The sequence below is a fragment of the Phalacrocorax carbo genome, chromosome 15, assembly GCF_963921805.1.
Source record: "Phalacrocorax carbo chromosome 15, bPhaCar2.1, whole genome shotgun sequence".
Classification (NCBI taxonomy): domain Eukaryota; kingdom Metazoa; phylum Chordata; class Aves; order Suliformes; family Phalacrocoracidae; genus Phalacrocorax; species Phalacrocorax carbo.
In genome coordinates this window covers 713,342-736,495 of record NC_087527.1, presented here as the reverse complement: position 1 = coordinate 736,495, position 23,154 = coordinate 713,342, and the positions used below count along the sequence as shown (strand labels likewise).

The 23,154-nt window shown below is 37.9% G+C and overlaps 1 protein-coding gene across 3 annotated transcripts in view; it reads left to right on the top strand.

Moving 5' to 3' along the window:
* The window catches only part of SPECC1L (sperm antigen with calponin homology and coiled-coil domains 1 like), a 72,203-nt gene that overhangs the window by 10,361 nt on the left and 38,688 nt on the right, over positions 1 to 23,154 (top strand). For 2 of the 3 annotated variants that reach the window (XM_064466534.1, XM_064466532.1), the window contains 6 exons: positions 3,920 to 4,109; positions 9,577 to 9,736; positions 10,734 to 12,367; positions 14,090 to 14,297; positions 21,773 to 21,846; positions 22,367 to 22,542. In XM_064466534.1, coding sequence (XP_064322604.1) covers positions 3,957 to 4,109; positions 9,577 to 9,736; positions 10,734 to 12,367; positions 14,090 to 14,297; positions 21,773 to 21,846; positions 22,367 to 22,542 — 2,405 coding nt within the window. In that variant the 5' untranslated portion in view covers positions 3,920 to 3,956. Of the gene's footprint in view, positions 1 to 92; positions 201 to 3,919; positions 4,110 to 9,576; positions 9,737 to 10,733; positions 12,368 to 14,089; positions 14,298 to 21,772; positions 21,847 to 22,366; positions 22,543 to 23,154 lie in introns of those variants that run through there. The other variant, XM_064466531.1, reaches the window with a different exon arrangement.

The window sequence follows — 23,154 nt, the reverse complement described above, 5'->3', positions numbered from 1 at the left end:
AGTAAAGAGCAGAGCCATGCTATTGGGCAAAACACTTTTAAATTATTATTTATGGAGTTGTATTTGCAGTTGGTATAAAACGCAGGACTGGTTTCACATGCCTCCACCAGAGCAAGGAGAGCACGCTCCTGAACAAGATTCCCTTTTGTTTCCTGTACTATGTGTGCTGTGGAAAGAGACACGTCTGGGAAAGGATACAGGTTAGAGTGAATAGTTACATTTGAGTTCAGGAATGCAGTCTTTCTATCTGATATTTTGGGCTTGTTTTGGCTTTTTTCCATCCTGATTAATTTTATAATTGATACTGTAGTGCTAGCATCAATCAAATATTTTCCAGCAACATCTTGTGACTGTTGATAGATGTGTATTTTGTTAGTAGTGTGATATGTGGGACCTCCAAAATTCTCTCCTGACTGTCTCATGAAGTTACAACTCTCTATTCCACTGCAACTTTTTAGTGTTAAGCTTCTCCTTCACTCTTTTTTCTTTCTCCTTTTTTTGAGGTGGGAGGAGTTGTGTGTAAAGGGAAAGGAAGTCTTCAGTAATTCCTTATTTCTCCCTAGGGCAAAATATAAACTACATTTTCCTATGCAGTATTTGCTTTTTAAAACAATAGTGAAATAATATTTTAGCTCTCATTTGAATTATTAGTGTTGTGTAAAGCTTCATGTGGCTAGTGAGTGTTTTATTTCTTATTTTAAAATTTAGTGTTGGGCAGAGATAAATTGTTGGTTCCTAATACCGTGTCTTCCTAAGGAATGTGGTGGTGTTCTTTAGAAGCATAAAGGTAGTCTTTATCTGTCATATCTGCCTTTTGAGAAACTGTGTGAAGGAGGGCTTTTTCCACTTACAGTTCAACAATATTGATGTCTTTTGTTTTCAGTGCTGAAAACCCATCCTCTTTTTTCCTTCCTGGAGAAGGCGGGGGGGTGGTGGTGAGAAATTGGCACCGAGAGGTCATAAATTCACCTTGGGAGCCTGAGTGAGCAACTGCTTTTAGAACCTGTAATGCTAATTAATGTCTTGTCCTTATTTTAAGTTAAGTTGGACTCATTTGTATCTTCTTCTCAGTTTTTAAACTATAATTACACAATCTTCTTTCAGTAAGAAAGTAACTGCTAGAGATTAGTTTGTCTGGAAGAAAAACAGGACCAGAGTACCTAACCTTCCCTGACCTCTAAGTATCTTTGAAGTTTCTACTGTTGAGTTTCAGTAAATCACAAATAGTGTTTTTCAGTGTCAAATTTATGGATATTTTAAAGTAATGCTGTGATGAAACATGAAAATGATATTTAGTTACTTTTAGTTTCACTTATTTACATCACTTTGCTATGCAGTTGCTATTCTTGGAGCAAATACTGTTGCATGTTTTCAGGAAGACTTCTAAAACATGCATTTTTTTTAAAAATTCCACTATGGATGAGAAACGCATGACTTCAGACAGTCTTTTGTCACTGATGGCCTCTGTGATATATTTGTAAGAGTATAAATGGTTTGTACTGTAAAAGCTAATGTTAGCCTGTATTTCTTTTTGAGATTATACATCCAGTGGGTTATGTTACTGTATTACTTGCTATAATAAGCAGATCGCAAATGTCTTGATCTTTTACTGTGCATGCAAAGATCATGTGTGCAGTGTGTATCTGGCATGTTACAAGGTGTGTCAGACTTGAAGAATGTGTTCTGTAGACTTGGTAAATGTGTATTGCAAATGGCCATTGCTGGATGTCTGCAGGACAGCTGGAGCTACTGCTTTATCTAGATTGCCAGACAAGGTTGTCAAGCTCTGCCCCAATGTGTGATAGTCATATTGTTGCCAGGACCCCGTTCTTCATTATAGCACTGGTTTTCCACCACTATGAGCTGTCAAAAAGCTATGGTTATGATCTACTGGATTTGTTGCAAGAGTACAGGTTTTTTCCCTTGAGGTAATTTTTAAATGCAGTCAGCTTCACAACAAGCTGTACACTGAAAAATTGTTTATTTCTCAAGCATGTTATGAGCAACTTTTTTAATGTAGTCTGTAGAACGTCAAAATATCATTCAGTAGTAATGATGCCAGCATTACTAAACAACTCTAACCTCTTTGGTCTTTTCAGTTTTAGTTTTCATTGAATAAGATCAAAAGCACAAGTAAGTGTTCAACTCATAAACATGAAAAAGCCAAGAAATGTTAGTGTTTACTCGGTCCCACCTGTAAATATTAGCATCTGCTTCTGGAGTCTAGTAGGCAGTTGTACCACTTAAAATTATGTGTGTATAGCAAACATATTATCTTCATGGGGCCTTTCTGGTTTGGGTTTTGGTTTTCTTAGGAGTGTCTCACTTTAAATTATCTCTCAGTTATTTAATCTTCTCTGAAGGCGTTCTGATTACTAGTAGCTGTATGGCAGGACCAGTGCATTTTTGACATTCTGATGATGAAACTGCAACAGCAAACAATGTTTTCTGTGTCTGTTCATGCCAGCTTTCAAACTAAAGGGAATCTGGAAGCTATAAACAAATATTTTCAGTGTCTTAAAATGAAACTTCCTGTTGCTTCTGGTAACAGTGATTAGGGGTCTGAGGATGCAAAACTCTGGAGTTTTACTGACTTTCATTAAAGTCAGACTTGAAATATACTTGTGTGCAGCTGAGGTGCTGATGGGAAGGAGGGAGTGTGTTAGGGTACGGCATTAATTTTGTTAGCTGAAATTAATTAGTACTTCTGGTCACTGTGGCTTTGTGTAGCACATCTCATGCGCTCAATTATCAGTCTGCTTTTGTGCTGTTGAAATGCTTCACTTTTTGAGAGATGGAAACAACTGGATGTATTTTGTGTTTGTAATCAGCCACAGGATATTGGACTTAGATAAAGCTGAACACTTACTTCCATCCAGAATCTGTAAGACTGAAAGGGGAGTGGAAGTTTCCTCCTCTTAATCTTCTATCCTATGTCTTCTGACTCAGGGGAGATGAAGAAAACAGCTGCTGACTATCCTACTTGTGCAAGAGGGAAGAAGGTCCCAATGAGACTAGTCCTATTGGTAGTCCATGCTTCAAGTTACAGCAGTTGACCAGTCTACCCTTTCTTAGGTTGTCTTCCAGAATTGACAATTCTTGTGATAACGGCTGTGTTCGGGTCTGCTGCAGCTGCTCCTAGTTTGAGTAAAGTCAGCTTTGTCTTCCGGGGTTTTGTTTTTTGCTCATGGTTAGAATGACCATATTGACTGTTGCCTGCTGTTTGAGAAAACTTGAAGGCAAGGTAAAGATACTGAAGTGTCCTAACTGCAGGCCGTGGAATGTGAGGGGTTACTTCTGTTTTTTTCTCAGAGGTAAATCCTCATAATTGTATGAATAGTATTCCATCTTGTAAAATCCCATGTGTTTATTAATGTGATTTTTAGTAATAAATGGTTTCAGGGAATCTGAATTTTTCAACTTCTTTTAATTTTTAGTGAATACTTTTTTTCTCTGTAACAGCTGTTACTCTCTCAATACCAACGTTACCAACTTGGTGGTAAGCTTTTCTCAGATCCAGTGTTGTTGATAGTCAGGCTGTTGCCGGAGTACTCCTACGGTATTTTCCTTCCCACAGTCAGAAATAAGGAACACTGCTGCCCTAATGCTTTCTTTTGCTAGCTAACAAATGGACTCAGCAACATGGGTCACTTATAAAATGTCCTCAGTTCAGTGTCGTTTGTGGAAAGAAAACTGAAAAAAAAAAATGGAGTGGAGCTGTAGTAAGCACTTGGTTCTCGGTAAAAATTCCTTTTTAAAAAAAGCAGAAACCATTGGTCAGTCACATGCATTCTGTTTGGCTCTAATTTGTGGGTCTTTACTGCTATTCTGGACTTCTGGTCTTACACAGAGCATTATAAAAAAGGCAATGCTTTTCCTTTGTATCTTATATTTAAAATTTCTTTCTTTCTGCTTGTAGATTTGTTTGTAAATGCATCATAAACAGGCAGCCCAGAATGAAGAAAGCAAGCAGGAGTGTTGGCTCAGTGCCCAAAGTGCCTGGAGTAAATAAAACTCAAACAACTGAAAAAGCCAAACCAGAAAACGGCTCCTCAGTGTCTGCAGTAACAAAACTCTCCAAAACTGGGGCATCAGCATCTCTTTTGAAGGTAATAACCAATAGAATGTTCTTATTAGTTATTTTATTTTAACAATAAAGCTTTAAAAAGAGTAGAATTATAAGGCACGTCTTTAATGCAGCTTAGACTAGAGGTTTGTCTTACGGGTAACTGAAGGGAATTTGGGTAGTTACACAGCACTGGCGAGGGTAGCAGGATGTTGTGTGGCATTCATGCTGTATTTTCATATTGCAGGGTGTAATGAGATGGAAAGCAATACACCTTGCAACACTTTGCTATTCTGCAAAAGGAGCAGAGTGGAAGCTGCATTCTGATGAATATTAATAGTAGCGTCATGTATTATGCTTGAATGGTGTGTCAGTGACTAATGGGATTTGATAAGAGCTATTTACAAATTCTGAAAAAAGAACTAATGAGGTATCTAGCATGAGAAACTTTCTGATATCAGTGATCTGTGTCAGGTCAGTGCAGCTGCATTCTTCTAGCTGTTTTGGTCTTTGCTTTGTGTGAAGTACTGCTTGAGCTGAATTTTCACAAGTTGATTCTTGTTCCTAGAACAAGTTCAAAGGTAGAGGTTTTCTCTTATATTAGCAAATCGGGGCAATAGATTTAGGAGCATATGGTTTTCAACAACCAAGAAAAATCAGCCATACTGAGGTGTGCTGGTGTGGAGTTTTCAGCTGGGAGCAAACATGTCTGGCTTGGATGGATGGTATGAGCCTGCCTGGTTGCCTGCCTTTCCTGGCATGGAAATGTGGCTGGACCCACGTCCTTTTCCCTTTCTGCAGCCCAGTAGGCAGAGCTGTGGCGCTGCTGCTGCCCTGGACAAGGAAAAGGGCTGGTGTCTGCAACTGGGACCTGAAGCACTGTCGCCTACAGTAAGCCAGATAGGCCATTTAAATAACTGGCAAATAAAGATGTAAAATTAAAGAAGTAGTAAGGGTTGAGGTCTCTCTGTAGTAGCTATGCAGGATTACTGAAGTCAAAAGGTGCGTTCCCTTTCTCTCTTTTCTTCTTGCTTTTCTTTTATCTAAGAATGATAAATACTTTGCGGATGAACTTGCAAGCCTGGTTTCAGCTAGATTGTCTCCCGGTGCTCCCCCTTTCCTCTGCCACCCAACATATCTTGCAGTTTTCTTAACTTTAATCTTTTGATGCTTGCTGGCACTACTGATTTTGTATTTCTAGAAACCTCTCAAAGACTATGGAAACAGAAGTCCTCTGTAGTTTACTTATCAAGTTTCTTATGTTATACCTCTCAGTGAGATAAAGGAGGAGGAGGATCTAACACTGAAGAAATTTGACCCAGTATGCTTTCACAATTTTACTTATATTAGTAACACTTCTGGCTATGTTTGGGTGTAGGATTAGAATTTGACAATTGTATGTTTGAGGCACAATGAAAATTACTATGACTTATCCCCACGTTGTGTTTCAGCCAGGCTTACTCATATGGTGAGATGTCTTTTACTTGTTAAGCTGTTTTTGTGCCAACTCTGTGACTTAACAATAATGACGACTCTTATCTTCTTTGATTGTTCCATACTTAGGCAACGAAGTTAGTTGTTTGTATTTTTTGCACTTAGAGATACTGGCACATCACATTTTTAATTACTGGCTTGAAAGAAGTCTTAATGACAAGTTGTATTTTAAAAATAATTTCTCATGTAGTTTTATATTTGATCTTGTAGATGAACCATTTGATACATTGTTTTCCTCATAGTGGTTGTAGGAACTTCTCTTAGATTTGATGAATTGGTGTGTGTATTATGAATTTAATTTAATACTCCTTGTCAAAAATACCCCAACCATAGCTAGCAGTAAATAACTTTTATTGCAACATCTTACTAATTTATTTGGTCCTTAAAGTAAGTGTGTATGATGCAGAAAACTTTGAGTAGGATATTGAATGAAAAGCCCCTATTAAGGGCTAGAACTACATGGTTCCAGTACTATACCAATCTTAATTCAGCCAGTAAAAATGCTGAGAAATTGAAAATGACTTTCTAATTATAGTAAGTTGGTTTTTTTTTAATTATCCCCTTTAAGATATAACCAGGAACCAGTGTTCAGCTTTGGGTGGGCTTCTTGCACTATGCATTGTTCCATAGATTTGTCCTTTTTTGATGAGTTCTCAGTGTGTGGACAGTAAGCACAGGAGGGAACTGAGACCCACCCTTCTGTACAGCTGAACACTGTTCCAGAGATCAGTCTGTTTGTCTGCTTCAGAATGCCTTTTTGTAGGTTACTTTTTTGTAGGTTTTTGGCTCCCGCTTTGCCCAAGACTTCTGCAAATGTTCAGCAACCCTCACTACCCCCGACACATTATTATAGCAGAAGGTTAACTGCCAGCCACTTTGAGCTTTTTAATCTGTTAAAAAATACTCTGCAAATAACAATGTGTTATGTTTAAGATTTTTTTTTTTTTTACTTCTTTAGCTAATGAGCTTGTGACCATGCTAACACTCAGAACTGTAATTAAATGACAGCTGTATTTCATACAAATGAATTGCAAATCCAGTGTCCCTGAAAAGCCAGGACTTGGACACCAGCATTTGAATATTAAAACTTAGAATGTGTTTTCAGTATTCACCTGTATAGGCTTCTGTTTGCAAAATGCAACCACTTAATTACAGATTGTTGTGAAGTTTGATGTTTCAAGCACTCAAATGCAGCAATGGCAAGCATCAAAGAAAATCCCAGGTAGGAATAATTAGAGATATATATTAAAAAATGGATTCGAATGAGGTGCAGTAAATAGGATATAAATGTTGAAAAACTAAGATGAAATTAATTGTAGAAGTAATCATTCAGGGTTCATTGCACTGAAAGAAAGATGTGGGGGAAAACAGAAAATTGTATAATTATAAAGTGGGTTTTTTATATAGAAAATCAAAATAGGTCTGGACGAGCATTTCTAATGATGTTGTTTTCTAATTCTTCATATTTTAATGTAGGGGTTTTAATGCTAAGCAGATTTGCCCTGTTTTCAGTAAATGGGAGAAACTCTTCTTCCTTGAGGAAAAAGCTGTTTGATAAACATCTGACACTGATTTTGCTGTCATTAAAAAAATAAAAGTATTTTTGTAGCGTATATTTTTAAAAGTCAAGGATGGTTGCCATTATGGAGCATTAAGAAAAAAAGAGCTGCTGGTTTGTAATTTTTCCAAAGCTTTGCTAAATAGTTTTCTTTGCCAAGAGTATAGCGTTACAGTTTTGAGAAACTGTTTACTAATTGGCTGCAGAGGAAGCAGTGCCTTCCAACCTAGACTAGAAATAGTTCATGGGTAAGTCAGAAAGAGAATGGCTGTCTTAAATTCCTTTGTTCAGCAAGGACTGGAGATGACTAATGTCAGACAGTGTGTATTTTACTCAGTGGTTTTGTTTTGTTTTTTTTTTTTTCTTTAACCTGAGTCACATCTTGACCTCTTTTGCTTGATAACAGGTACTCATACTGTAAGTGTCTAAAAGCTTAATCTAATTTCCTTACTCTTTCAACAAGGTAAAAATGCTGACAGCTGATAGTCTGAACTATCACATTTGCCAGCCAATTGGCGGATTCAGTAGCAAAATAGAAAATCACTGTTCTATGCCTTTTTTAATACCTTGTTTTAGGCGATAGTTGCATCACAAGGTTGTTTCCCTCCCTCTCTACTCCCATGCCCACAAAATTAGTTTAGATTAGATATGAAGTCTGATTAGATTACAGGCTAACAGAGGTTTGTCCTGCAGTAGTAGTTTGTGCTCAGCTCTTTCTCCCCACACAAATAGTGGGGGCTTTGTCGATTTTGTAGCCCTCCAACATTTTTATTTTCCCATTGGTACTTGCATTGCATCTGCTGTTCTGCACGGCTGTGTGATGTAGCAGATCAGGGAACTGATCTGGCTCCTGGGAGGAAGGAGCCCTTTGAAAAGGCTTCAGTTTACACAGCACAGTGGGTAAGCCATGGAGCAGAACGGGATAGAACAGTGGCTTTTTCCTAGCAGAAAAGCCAGCTTAGATGCACATCAAACTAGAGCCTCGGAGTAATGTTTTGTTTCAGTCTTTTATAAATCTTTTTAGAAAGCTATACCATTTCCTACGCGATTCAGTAAAAATATTCTTGTCCTAGAGGATTTTACCCATACAAATGCCTGTTTCTCTATGTAAATTATCTGTATTTCTAACAGCTGCATGCAGAACAAATATGTTCTCTTCCCAGGCTCCCTTTTGTTTTGCAGCTGCTCTTTGTAAATGGCACAAACTCCATCCATGCCCTTTCCACAATATCGTGATCAATGTTCCTAACTGTTCTGAAATTTGCAACTGCAAAAAGCGGCTACATAGAATGAAGTGAGATGCAACTTTTTTTTCATTACGCAAGTGTACTTTCATTCTTAATGTATAGAATCATAATGTCTGGCATATAGTTTTTAACATGAATATGTATGGAAGCTAGAAGTTACAAACCTGCAGAATCTGAAAGTCATGATGTAAAGCAACTGATAAGTCCTAAGCACTACCTTTTAGCTGGGATGCTGGTTGAGACTTCAGATGTGTTATCCAGATGAATAATACAGTTCCGCATGGAATGCTGCTAACACAGCTGTTTTCTTTTAATTTTTCTTGCCCTTATAATGGGAAGAACGTTTAGCATATTTTGATTGTTTCTCCCTTTGAAAAAATGGCATTTTAAAGAGTTGTAAAGTCTGCCAATTAATACTTAAGAACTTACTATTTCTAGAGTTGGCTGTCTTGTGAAAGATGTATTCTTTATTTGGGAATCCTGTGCTCCTGTGCTAACTGCCTTGTCACATTCCAGGCAGCTTTAGTGGCTAACAGTAGTTTCAGGAATGATCATACAAGGTCAGACAAAAAGTCCATCAAACAAATTTCCCATCTCTGAGGGAGCATGGAAACAAGGCAAGGATATATTGTGAGGGTGGCTCCCCCCCACCCCAAATACTGCCCTGGTCTCTAGTTATTTGTGGCTTAGTATTTTGAGCTAGAAAGGGTATTTTATTAATGGTGGATTGCTTTTTATTGTTGTTTGGTTTGATCTTTTTGTTGTGAGCTTGCCAACCCAACCAGAAAACACTTGATCGTATTCTATTGAAGGACATTATACTAACTTCCTAGTATTTGCTTGTTTAATTATCTAAGAATTGTGTTCATTTTTACGCTTAAGCAAACTTTTAGTCAAAATTGAGAATTGTTACACTGCATTGTGTTACTGTGCTTTCCTTAATTTCTTGTCTTCTCCTTGGTATGCAACATTAATAATTTTGTCTGGGAGAGAGAAGACTCAGTTTCTATGGTCAATCATATGTAAAGAGTTGAAGTTCGGTTTCAACTTACCAACTCTGCAGCGCAATTATACTTGTCAACATTCTTCCGTAGACACATGACTGGTCAAGTATGTACTTTTTAAACTGATGGAATATTTAATGGAAGAAATGTTGGCTATGCAGACTTCTCAGCCAGCTGTCTTAAAGCTGCTTCTTCCCTTTCTTTAAGACGAAGAGTAATGATGACCTTTTAGCGGGGATGGCTGGTGGCAGTGGAGTGACAATGACCAATGGTGTCAAGGCAAAGAAGAGCACTTGTGTATCAACAGCATCTTCAGCTTCAGGGACAGCCATGAACAATCTGGAAAATAAACCCAAAACTATTGCAGGTAAATGGATAGATTGATCATTAAAAATGGTAGTTGGGTGGCTTTTTATTATCCTATTATATATTGAGGATCCAGGCTGCCTGATGAAGTGGTCAGTAAGACCATGGTCAAATCAAGAGCGTCCTGTGCACTCTTCCTGTTTTTTAATATTGTAATTCCCTTTTTGGAGGGTGATCCTTTTAATTTTTTTCAGTACTGTTTATGTAACTACTATATAAAACTAGATAACACAATTAATCTAGAGGTTCATAGATTTGTCTAAAAATAATTTAATTTGTCTAAAAATAAAAATAAAATCCATGCCACAAACGCTAGATCTTTAAGATGTGATCGCTTGTTGCCATCAATATTTTGGACATTCTGCATTGCTTTGTAGAAACAAAGTAAGAAAGCTTTCAGAAACTGTTCAGAAAAGTGACGTTATTTGGTGTGTTATCAGTATGAATGGAAATATGTCTTATCTTCCATTGCTATGTTTTGGATTCAGTAATGCTTGCCAAGCTGTAAAGCATCTGGAAATAAAGTAGTAATAATCTATCCTTGTCTTTATGAAATGAGATGAAAATGCAAAAACCCTTAACTTTCATTTTGGGCAATCATAATACGCAATTCAGCACTTAAAAGTGTATTCAAACCTACTGAAAAGAGAGACAAATTTGAACTTGCAGGAATGGCACTGCTGAATTTTTATACAATTTATCAGAAGCTGTTGAAGACAGAAAAAAAAGAAACTTGCAAATGTTAAACTTTAAGGTCTATCTCATTTTCAAAATACTGGTAAAGCACAGCAATTGGTAAACCATGTATCAATTACAATATAACTGCGCTGATTCTTGAGTAAGGTTGTGTAAGTGCTTACTCTAAAGGTATCTTATGAAATGTATTTACCAGTGTGATTCAGAAAATCAACTACTGTATTGCTGATACAAAATACACAGTCTTCTATTACAGATACTGTATTCTCACTTAATGTTCCTAACTTTCAAAAAACACACAGGTACAAGTTCCACAACTAAGCGTAGCACTTCATCTGGAAATAAAGAGTCAAGTTCTTCTAGAGAAAGAATACGCGATCGTTCTCGTTTAAGCCAGAGCAAAAAGCTACCTTTGACTGGACAGGGGACCAATGATACGGTACTGGCAAAACGCTCCCGTAGTCGCACCAATCCAGAGTCGGATATTCGAATGAGCAAGTCTAAATCAGACAATCAAATCAGTGACAAAGCTGCATTGGAAGCAAAGGTGAATGATCTTTTGACGTTAGCAAAAACTAAAGATGTGGAAATCTTGCATCTGAGGAATGAACTAAGGGATATGCGTGCTCAGCTGGGACTTAACGAAGATCAACTTGAAGGTGATGAAAAATCTGAAGAGAAAGAGGCCATTGTTGTCCATCAGCCAACTGATGTAGAGTCTACGTTGCTACAGTTACAGGAACAAAACGCTGCCATCCGAGAAGAGCTCAACCAGCTGAAGAATGAGAATAGAATGTTAAAAGACAGACTAAATGCATTAGGCTTTTCTTTGGAACAAAGGCTGGACAACTCTGAAAAACTCTTTGGCTATCAGTCTTTAAGTCCAGAGATTACAGCTGGCAACCACAGTGATGGTGGTGGTACTCTGACATCCTCAGTGGAAGGTTCTGCTCCTGGATCAATGGAAGACTTGTTAAGTCAGGATGAAAATACTTTGATGGACAACCAACACAGTAATTCCATGGATAATTTAGACAGTGAGTGCAGTGAAGTTTATCAGCCGCTGACATCAAGCGATGATGCCTTAGATGCTCCATCATCTTCGGAGTCTGAAGGTGTACCAAGTATAGAAAGATCTAGGAAGGGAAGCAGTGGCAATGCAAGTGAAGTGTCCGTAGCTTGTCTGACAGAACGGATACATCAGATGGAAGAGAATCAACACAGTACAGCTGAAGAGCTTCAAGCTACACTTCAAGAGCTTGCAGATTTGCAACAAATAACACAAGAGCTAAACAGTGAGAATGAAAGACTTGGAGAGGAAAAAGTAATCCTTATGGAATCTTTGTGCCAGCAAAGTGACAAATTAGAACACTTCAGCCGTCAGATCGAGTATTTTCGGTCCCTTTTAGATGAACACCATATTTCCTATGTAATTGATGAAGATATGAAAAGTGGTCGTTACATGGAGTTAGAGCAACGTTATATGGACCTTGCGGAGAACGCTCGGTTTGAGCGAGAGCAGCTGTTAGGTGTTCAGCAGCACCTAAGCAACACTCTGAAGATGGCAGAACAAGACAACAAGGAGGCCCAAGAAATGATAGGGGCATTAAAAGAACGAAATCACCACATGGAACGGATTATTGAGTCGGAGCAGAAAAGCAAGACAGTGATAGCATCTACCCTAGAGGAGTACAAAGCTACAGTAGCCAGTGACCAAATTGAGATGAACAGGCTGAAAGCTCAGTTAGAGCATGAAAAGCAGAAAGTGGCAGAGTTGTATTCTATTCACAACTCTGGAGATAAATCAGATATACAAGACCTGCTGGAGAGTGTCAGGCTGGATAAAGAAAAAGCAGAGACGTTGGCCAGTAGTCTGCAAGAAGAGCTGGCACACACTCGCAATGATGCCAATCGATTGCAAGATGCCATTGCTAAGGTAGTGTTTAAAACAAACTATTGTATTTTAACATCCCACATCCACCATGACTTACTGTTGGTCACTGTAGTTCTTGTAGAAGTAAAGGGTTAATTATGAGGTTACTCAGACTGCAGTAGTGTTAAGATAGATTACTTTCTCTTAACCTTTGTTATGAAAATGACGGAGGCCTTTTTAAATATTACATGGATACATTCAACCACAGGGTAACTGTCATGTTACTTTCTTTAAAATACTGGTATTTAAACTCTGCAACTTATTTCAAGGGCCAAGCTTAACCAGTATTTAACATACTGTGTGAACTTTGTGCTTAAATCACATGTCTTCTACAAGAGTTTCAAGGAGTTAGTGCCAAACTGCTGGAAGAGAGATATTACTGAGAAGGTACTGGGAGTTAAAGGTTGAAGTGACAGCCCAGCTGTTGATTAATTGTAGGAGCTTTCACAGCTGTTGAGAGAATATATTGGAGTTTCAGCTTATTCAAGTTGGTTCAGTTAACTTAAAATAAACTAATGGTAAAGAAAGCAGAAAACTGTTGTCTTTCTCCAATCAATAAATTACTAATTTTGAGGTAAACAGAGATCTTACAAAATTTAACTTTCTGAATATGTATTTTAGTTATAAACAAAAAAATGTTTTAAACAATTATTATTAAATCTGGCAAATACACATAGGTATGAATCACCCATAATGATCCATCCAGGAGCAGCTTGTGTGCTGAGTGGGTTTTGGATCAAAATGTATATTTCTAGTTCTAGAGCCAAGTATTTTAACTCAAATATAACTAGGCTAACCAGTAAATATGTCTAGTAAAAGCATTTACCAGAATTTAATATGAAAGTAAGAATAAAATTTATTTAATAATTTTAACTATGCAGTAAAGGTGTGTCTTCCTGATGGGAAAACTTGTGCCATATTTAATGTCTGAACTGTATATTAGTTGCAAATCAACATGTTAGTCATGATCACCAGCCAGTTAGAGTAAACCTTAATTTGGGGGGGTGGGGGGGTGGGGGGAATTAATGATTACAGTTAGGTAGTCCTGTTAAAATACAAAATACTGAAACAGATGATTTAAAGCAGGGCATTTTGTCTATTAAAATTGGTGCCTGACTGTATTGACTCACCCTAAGCCATGACCTAATTTCTGCTGTTTTTCTAACACCTTATTTTTTGCTGTTGGGTTACTGTCACTGATGCCAGCATGTTACTTATGCTGCAGCTTCATGAGCCAGGATAAAATAGCCTTGTTGCTCCTGAAAGGGAGAAGTCTACTACCTCTTCCTTTCTCTGCATTTTTTCTTTCTAAATTCAGTTTAATAGCTTGTAAGACTCCCATGGGAAGTACTTCAACTCAGTAACACATCTCACACACAAATGTGAATCCTGCTACTTGGTTAAGGAAATGAATCGTCTCACATATCAGCTGCTCATGAAATCACAGCCTTGGTACTATGGTATCGTTCCTTACTTGAATACAGGATACTGCGGTTAGAGTAGCTGGGGAATGCTCATGCATTCAGCTTGGGAATAAAAGAGTTTAACTCTGGCTCAGGAAGATAGTTGCACTAGAACAATACATTTTTAAAGACTTAGACTTAACTTCTTGTCCTGTAATTTTTTATGGTTGCAGAAATATATTGTAAGTATGGTAGTTATGAAACTAAGAGTGTGTTTTAAAATGCAGCCAATTTAGTTATGGTAACATACATTCTTTTTCAGGTTGAAGATGAATACAGAGTGTTCCAAGAAGAAGCCAAGAAACAAATTGAGGATCTCAATGTGACTCTGGAAAAACTTCGGACAGAACTAGATGAAAAAGAGACCGAGAGAAGTGACATGAAAGAAACTATCTTTGAGTTGGAGGATGAAGTAGAGCAGCATCGTGCTGTGAAGCTTCATGACAATCTCATCATATCTGATTTGGAGAGTAAGTGTTACGAGTTTCTGTTGTGAGAGAAATGATAATTTAAGAATGGCTGAAGGATAATGCTGAAATAGTGAAAATATTTTCACTTGTCTTTTGTACGTCTGAATTCAAGTCAGACTGGGCTTTGCAGAACCCTTATATGCTGGGGGGAGAAAAATCAAGCTGGCTTTGCTTTTCCAGTCCCAGTAGTAGTTGGTGTGGGAGTGAAAACCTGTAAATTGAGAATAAATATGAAATCTGATAGTGCTGTTTTTAAGTTGCTTTTCAAAGTAGAAGAACATGCGATTACAGACTTAATAATAGTGTGCTCCTTGTGCATTTTTGAGACTGGATGACTGAGTTAGCGTTTTGGTAGTGGTTTTTTTTTTTAAACAGCAGTCTTGTTTTTGAGCGCCCAAATATTAGAAGTTATAAGGTAGCTCGAGAATGTGTGTAATTAATGATTTCTCCCACCCGAGGAAGGGTGTTTTTAGTGGAGAAATGGGTGATTGGAGGTTACAAATGTCAGAGCTGACTTGGCAGTACGGATATATTATATATCTCCTATGTGGATTTGCTCAAGTCATGAAACTGATCTGTAAACCTGCAAATTAATCTGACAAGCTTCAAGCAAGTTAGAATAAAACCTTATCTGTTGACTCTTGCCACTGTTGAGAAATTGTTGGGGCTTATAATGAAACTCATGTTTACTGTATACTTGTCTAGCTCTCTATGCCTTAGTTCCCTCTCTGATCTCCAAGACCTGCTCAGACATTCCTACCACACGCTGCAATTCTGCAATTAGTTTTCGTCTAAATAAGAACTCAGGCAACTGCACCCTAGCAAGCTGTATTTGCAGATTGCTACTTACAGAATTCAAGTATGTGCTTTTCTTCCATGGTATACAAAGACTGAAGAAGAGAGCAAAAAACCCAAAAAATCCCTTTTAACAGCAAGGGAAATATTCATAGAAAGGATTTTAGATTAGTATGCTATCAACAAAAGGTAGTGTCTTAAGCATGCTAAATTGCTTATTCAACAGAAGCTTGGTGTCTTCAGACATGCGCTGTTAACTTGGCTTCCCTAAGCAACCCTTCTTTATCTTGAAAGACAATCACTGTTTCTCTTTACTAAATTGCTTTAGGTTTTTATTCTGCAATATTTTTTTGTTCTTTCTGTTCCAAAAACCAAAGACAGACATTTACTTGGGAGCAGGAGCTTGAGGCATATGGTTAGTCACTCTGACTTTGTTCCTGAAGGCATTTTGTAGCCAAGTCTTGAAAAGGTTCAACACTTTTCTACTTGCATTGTTTTGTCCATTAACTGACATACATTCATACAGAAAACAGCACCATAGTCAAGTAAACATTTAGGTATCTGCTTAGTAATACCTGATTACAAGGCAGCTTTGATTTTTAGATGCTGCTGCTTTGAGGGTACAAAAAGGCTGTCAGATATTTCACTTAAAGTGGTAAAAATTCAGGTGGACAAACCTCTGCCTGGGCAGAAATTTGCAACAAAAATTGCAATGGTCTTTGTTACTCATGGCTCTTGGAGTAGCCTGGAAAGTTCAGCTGTACTAGCTGATGGCCTGGTGTGACCCTTTGGGGAAGAAAGCAGTATTTTAGTTATAGGCAGGAAGGAGAGTGGCATCTAGTGGTGGTAAGAAAGGATGGCACCGAAAGAATAGTATAAATTTAACAAAATATTTTTCTCTGACCACTTTAAAATACTGTTCATTATGGGTTCATAATTAAACCTCATACAGGAGTTTCTTGGTGGTAGCCTCAAAGTAGTGATGGCAAAGAACAGCATCTCAGAAAATGTGGGACTTGGAAGTAGTGCATATAACATATAAAAGCCAGAATTTTAATAACTTGTATTAAAGCGACAGAAAAACACATCTTAGAAGTAGTAAGTTACCTGATGCAAATGAGACTTTTGGCCAGTTCTGGTATTCTGTCAGCCAAATGTATAATGCCTGTGATTTCAAATGTGGAGAATTTAGTCTAGGTTTAGGTATTATAAAGCACTAGTTAGAAAAAAAAATGGTGGTTTCTGGCCCAAATAACCAAGTTTTTCTTTAGTGAACTTTTATTTTAGATTTTAAAATATGAGGAACTCTAACCCAGTTAGAGTTATTCAGGAGAGAATTTGCCTAATGGCAAAGTTACTGAGTGAATGAAAGTGATGGCAAGACAACTGATAAATGAGAAGTGATAAGTGATGGAAAACTATCGCTTAAAGAATTCACAAAAGACAGACTTTACAGTTAGGAGAACGATGCTTCATAGATGAGGTGGTGAGTGTTCATTCAATTTAATGGTTAATCAACACTAAATAATAATGTATGAATGTGAAATGCTCTAGCATCATTACTTAGGGCATGCTTCCTTGTGGGCTTTCCAAACACCGAAAAGAAGCACAACAAACATATACGAAATACATTTCACAGTAATCTGAATATTGAACTGTCATATTTTAGCTGTTAATATGTCTGCCTGCAAAAAGTGGGATCTCTGATGTGGACAGTAGGATGTAAAGTGCACTGATTAAAACATACAGTATGTTCCTGATGGCCATCGGGATGCAGCAGGAACTGTAGTCAGTGGCAACTGAACTCATCGCTGGTGGGACAAGGAGTTTTAAGCATAGTGCTTCTGTATTGTATCTAAGAAGTCTAAGAAATGTTAAAATAACCTGTATGTTTTATATCCTCACTAGGACGCTGAGATGACACAAGTCGTAGTCAAGATGAGTCTGTAGGTACTGGTGTGGAGGTGAGGGACTGGAGAGGACAGGGCAGGCTGGAAGGTGGCCGGGGAGGTGGGCATTGCACTAGATGGCGTGTTTCTTCTTGGTTTTCGCTTCCGACTGTGGAAAAACTTTCAGTAGTCAGGTAGCCAAGCTGTCACATAACTCGCCTTTGATGACTAAGGGGAAAAAAGAAACCTATTGTTCTTCCAAGCAGTTAATAAGAGTTTGTAGGATTTATTTTTTTTTTCAGAAAACTTTTGTCTCCTGATTTGCCGAAAATTGATATTTGTAGGTTAGCTTATCAGTTATCAGATGTTTCTTCTGAAGCCTGAAAATACTTCTTGCATGTTCATTTAGCACAAGGTAGATGTGCTAAATATATCAGTTCCCTTAGTCTGTAGCTATTCAAGTCAGTAAATATTTTGGACAAGGGTGGGTGAGCAAGAAGGTTGATGTATCTAGTTTTCAGGGAATAAATAGTTATTTTATGGAGCTGGCAGTGTTAGTTTTTAATTCTGCTATATCTCATTTTGAAAAGGATCTTGACAGCAGTTGTGAAACTAAATTTTTACATTGCCATATTTAGGCTGTTTATACTATAGTGTTGGAAAAGTCAGTTGGATGTTAGTTTTCTAATTGTTAGTAATTAGGTGGTGGGGTTTTTTAATTATTTTTTTTCCTAATGTTGGACCCTTAAAAAAACCAGCTTGCTTGCTGTATAGACCTACTGTCTGACAGTGATGAGCTCAAAAGCAAGACTGATATGCAAATTGCCTGAGCTTTGGTAGATTTGTAATCAGTGTGACTTCCTTATATAAGGAAGCTATAATTCTTAAATTAACTGTCCTGCTAGCACTACTCTGTGTAGATGTGATTATACTGAGATAGCTATTTCTATGCTAAAAAATGGAAATACTATCCTAGTATAAGGCAAACGAATGTACCTGGTACAAAAATTGCGAGAAAGCCCATTGTGGATTTGCCTGTGTCAGGTTTACTTGATTTAGCTTTGCTTATAAAGAATGTCATGCTTTGAAACTATTATGCATATCTGAATATTGTGAGTGGGTTCTTTTTTTTTTTTTTTCTTTCTTTCTTCCCCCCTCCTCCCCCAAGACAAAGTAAACAATTGAATGTTGATACTTGGTTTTATTTCATAGCTATGAATTCTAACTGCTAATTATAATCAGTAAGAGTTACAGATACAGAATGCAGTGGTACTTTTTCTCTGGCAGCCGTATAAAATTCAGATGATATCTTAGTTTCTTCCTTCCACCAGCTGTAGTTGTAATGTTTTTCTTTACCATTTGTAGCCTGCATTTCCCATAATTTATCTATCTTTTAAAAAGCATGGACTTGTCAAACTGATTTAAATCAATTTCGTTTTGTAAAACGTAGACATAATTGAATACTGCAGTAAAACACGAGCAGCTTGCTGATTTGCCATCTTTGATCGTCCTGTTCATTCATCAGAATAGTCTCCTTGTTCTCCTTGTTCTTCACTTACTGTAAACAACAGTTACTTTTCCTTCTATCTCAATCCTCTTTCTTGTCTATGCTCCTTAAAAGGAGGAAACTGGATAATGGTAGAAGAGAAGTACCTGTCCTACCTTACTGAAAATTGCAGCAGATACAGCTGGAAAGGGTTTATGTGTGCTGGAGAAGAATTGTGGAGGTTGTGTGGATGCAGAAAGGAAGGATACCACAAGGCAGGTGTACAGAGAATTGCTGCCTGTGTGCCTATTTTGACTACTTGAGTTTTCAGGATGTACTTGGTAGCACAATGGAGTTCAGGCTATAAGAGGTAAATCACTTACCTTAGTCTTAACTGCTCACTACATTTCAAATTCAGTTGCAGTTTGGTAGTTCTTTCCAGTTTTGGTGGGTTTTTTTGTTCTAATCTTTCTGACTGGGGGAAAAGACTATTTCCAATAACTGCTGTAAAATGTTCTGTATTGTTTATAGTAACTGCAGAATATTCAGACCATTGTGTTTTACTTCAAAGCATAAATATAGTAAAACTTAATGGAGCATTTCATATCTCACAAAAGCTCAGAACAATGGCATTACACAAGCTTTAACTCTGGATGCAGTTATAGTTTCTGGTTTGTGGTTATTTTTAGATGAACTATAGCTTGATTTTAGTAGTAGAACAAATTTTATTTCTAACAGCAGATTTTCTTTGAACTGTCTTTAAAAGAAAAAATGGTCATCCACTATATTTTGTTTCGAAATGCTACTGGATGCTCTTTAGGGTGTGTTGACTTGCTGTCACTGTTGAAAGTTAACTAATTTGCAGAGGGGGTTTTTAGCATATGTTTAAAGGAAAAAGGGGTGGAGAGGGAGAGCAACTTTTGTAACTTAGACCTAAAGCTGGCATCTCAGTGCTGACTTCTGCTCAAATGAGTTATGAATAGAGGAAAGCTAAAAATTGGAGGGCTTTGCTTAAATATCGCGGTAGCATGAGAATTGAGTGGCGCACAATGTTAGGCTTATCTTCAAAGCTTAAAGATCAGTTGGATGTATCTTAAAATGTGCAGTCTTGTAAGGAGGAGATAAATACAAAAATGTTTGTCTAATTTTAGTGTTTCAACTTTTCCAAGCCTGAAAGGTCATGTTTTCAGGCCAACTGAGGTTTATATCATTCTTGTAAAGAAATTAGTGGTGGCATTGAAAGCCTCTGTACTTGGGACTGTTGAGGCAAAACTCAAGAATTCCATCTGATGAAAAAACTAAAAGGAATTCCATGGCTGAAAAATTGAAATGTTCTTAAGAGCATAGTTGAAGCTCCTGAATGTACACATCAGCATAAATCTGTTCTTAGTCTTTGTTGCATCTGATGTGAACATTTTGAAATGCTTACTATTTTTCATTTACTCTGCATAGCCTCATTTTTATTGTTAAGGAAAGCACTTTAACAAAAGACCAGGAGTATTGATGGCATGACCTCTCTCAATGATTTTTCAATACTCCTGGGAATCTGGAGAGCTCCCAGTTGACTGGAAGCTGGCAAACGTTGTTCCAGTCTTCAAGAAGGGCAACAGGGATGACCCCGGTAACTACAGGCCTGTCAGTCTCACTTCTGTGCCTGGCAAAATTGTGGAGAAGATTATTCTGGGAGTTACTGCAAAACACCTGAAAGACAACGCAGTCATCGGTCCCAGCCAGCACGGGCTCACGAGGGGAAGGTCCTGCTTTACAAACTCGATTTCTTTCTATGACAAGGTTACCCATGAGCTGACCAAGGAAAGGCAGTCGATGTGATCTTCTTGGATTTCAGTAAAGCTTTCGGTACTGTCTCCCACAGTCTCCTCCTGCCCAGAATGTCCAGCACACAGCTGGATAAACACGTACTGCAATGGGTGAGCAAGTGGCTGATGGGTCGGGCTCAAATGGGCTTATACTGGGCTGACGGCCAGTCACTAGCAGGGTTCTGCAGGGGTCCATCTTGGGGCCAGTACTCTTTAATCTCTTCATAAATGACTTGGATGCAGGACTGGAAGGAATACTAATTAAGTTTGCTGATGATACAAAATTGGGAGGAGCTGTTGACACTCTCGAGGGCAGAGAGGCCCTGAGAGGGATCTGGACAGACTGGAGAGCTGGGCAATCACTGACTTTATGGAGTTTAACAAGGGCAAGTGCTGGATTTTGCACCTGGGGCACGGCAACCCTGGACATACATATAGACTGGGCAGTGAGAGGCTGGGGAGCAGCTTCGCAGAGAGGGACCTGGGAGTTCTGGTCGCTGGCAAGTTGAACATGAGCCAACAGCGTGCCCTGGCAGCCAAGAGGGCAACCGTGCCCTGGTGGGCATCAAGCCCTGCATCGCAGCTGGGCGAGGGATTGTCCCGCTCTTCCCTGTGCAGTTCAGTTCAGTTGTTGGCTGATCATTTTTACAGTTTGGAAATAGCTACACAATGCTATAGAAACAAAATCACCCTAGAATCCAAAGATCGGTGAAGTGACACACTAGTTAGAAATCTTTGCTGTGTTCTTCTTCATTAGTTGCTTAGTTTTAAGAATGGGGTAATCAATCATATTGTCCTGGTGTACTGAATAAAGTAACAAATGAATAAGAAGTGCAGTAGCCAGTCTGTCAGACGCCACGTGAGGAGCTGGTGGTGATCGAGCTGCATACCCTTTTGTATAGCTGCTGACAGATTTAAGGGCCCATCTCTTTCATAACATGATCTAATAGACTGTTTATCCCTTTGCTGTAAATATAGCTTGTTTCAACTTCAAATAGTAGCTTGATAGACAAGAATGTAAGATTCTTGAGGACGTGAGTAGAATTTTATCTCTGTTGAAGGCATGGCTGTGTTATGTCAGCTGCTTTGTGTCAGAGAGTAAATTGTGAATCAAAAGGCTTCATGTAGCTGCAGCTTAGGTTTGAAGAGAGGAAAACCCCCAGACATCCATGGTTTTAGGATCCTTCCATGTTAATTTACCAACCTTGTTTATTTGCTCTTTGTTACTGCTTTGTCATAATAATTAATATCGTGAAGAGTAGAGAAGAGATTTGTATAAGAATTGAGTTTGCTTATGCTGTTCCCCTCACCAGTCATAGAGAAGTACGTACCTATTGATACTTTCTGTCAAATTATTTCTGCTCATACTGTTTTTCTCCACATGGCTTTGGTTATAAAAATGTATTCTCTGAATAAGTTTTCAAAAACATTTTTTAAGTAAGTGGATCCCTGACTATGATCTTACAGATAATTTGACTTTCTTTCCAGATACAGTTAAAAAACTTCAGGACCAAAAGCATGACATGGAAAGAGAGATAAAGAATCTTCACAGGAGACTCCGGGTAGGTTAAAACCTAAAAACTCAATGAATCGTGAACTTGAAATGTCATAAGACCTGCATGTGAAATTGTGACAAGGTAACACGATGAGATGTAATACCATTAAAATAATTATTTCTGAGAGACAGACAACACATAGGAATATATTTACTAACCTACAGAGACTAAAGAATTAACTTCTGAAAAATTCTCAGTGTCACAAAGATATGGCGTTCGGCTTGGGAGAAAATGTTCCTGTGTCTTCTGATGCATAGTTTAATATTATATCTTCCCCCTCCCCCCTTGAACTTTTTTTTGTTTCTAGAAAAGAAATTAATGAGCTTGGAAGTCTAGTTATTTCCAGAAAAACTTCTTCAGTTTAACTACTTGTAAGTTAGATTGTGCCTAATGCCAGAGATGAGGACCTGTAAATTGCTTCCTGTAATAGCATGGGGGAACTATAAATAATAAGAATAACTTTTATTTTACTTTTAATTCAAAATTCTTGCTGCTGCTTTAAATTTAAAGTTTTATTTACTTATAGGAGGAGTCAGCAGAATGGCGTCAGTTCCAAGCTGATCTACAGACTGCAGTGGTTATAGCAAATGATATAAAGTCTGAAGCCCAGGAAGAGATAGGAGACCTGAAGCGTAGATTACATGAAGCTCAGGAGAAAAATGAGAAGCTCACTAAAGAGTTGGAGGAAATAAAGTCACGCAAGTATGCAAAAGACAACAGGGATATTATCCCTTTTGTGGGGAGGTTACAACTTTGGAAATCTGGTATCTTGACTGTTATTGAGTTCATAAATCCTCTCATGGTGAGGATCTGTATTTGAACAAGCTGCTTTACACAGGCTTTCATGGGTCAACATAGGTAAACTTATAAGAACAATATTTGTTTATACCATATACTTAACCCATCCAAGAATATTCAGATTGGTGCTTTTGCAAAACCAGGTTGAAGTGGAGGATTTTTCCTAATTAACAGCTAGAGATGATTTAGCTTCCCTCAGTGTGAAAAACAAGCAGTGTTGGCTCTTCTTTACCATCGTTAATACTTATTAGCAGCCAAGGCTTCTGCTATGGTGAAAAATATAGCTGGATTTTTACCTGTGAAGAAACCTTTGCCTAATTCTGTATATATCTTGTACTGTTTTCTTTCCATTGATAATTGTTTCTGGAAATAGAGATGCTTTTTGTATGTTTTTAATAAAAACAATTCAAACTGTGATGTACTGTGATGTATTATGGCTTGAATTAGGTGCTGCTGTTATTTAGAAGCTGAGTTATATATATTTCAGAAGTGTTAAAGTCCTCAAATCCATAGATT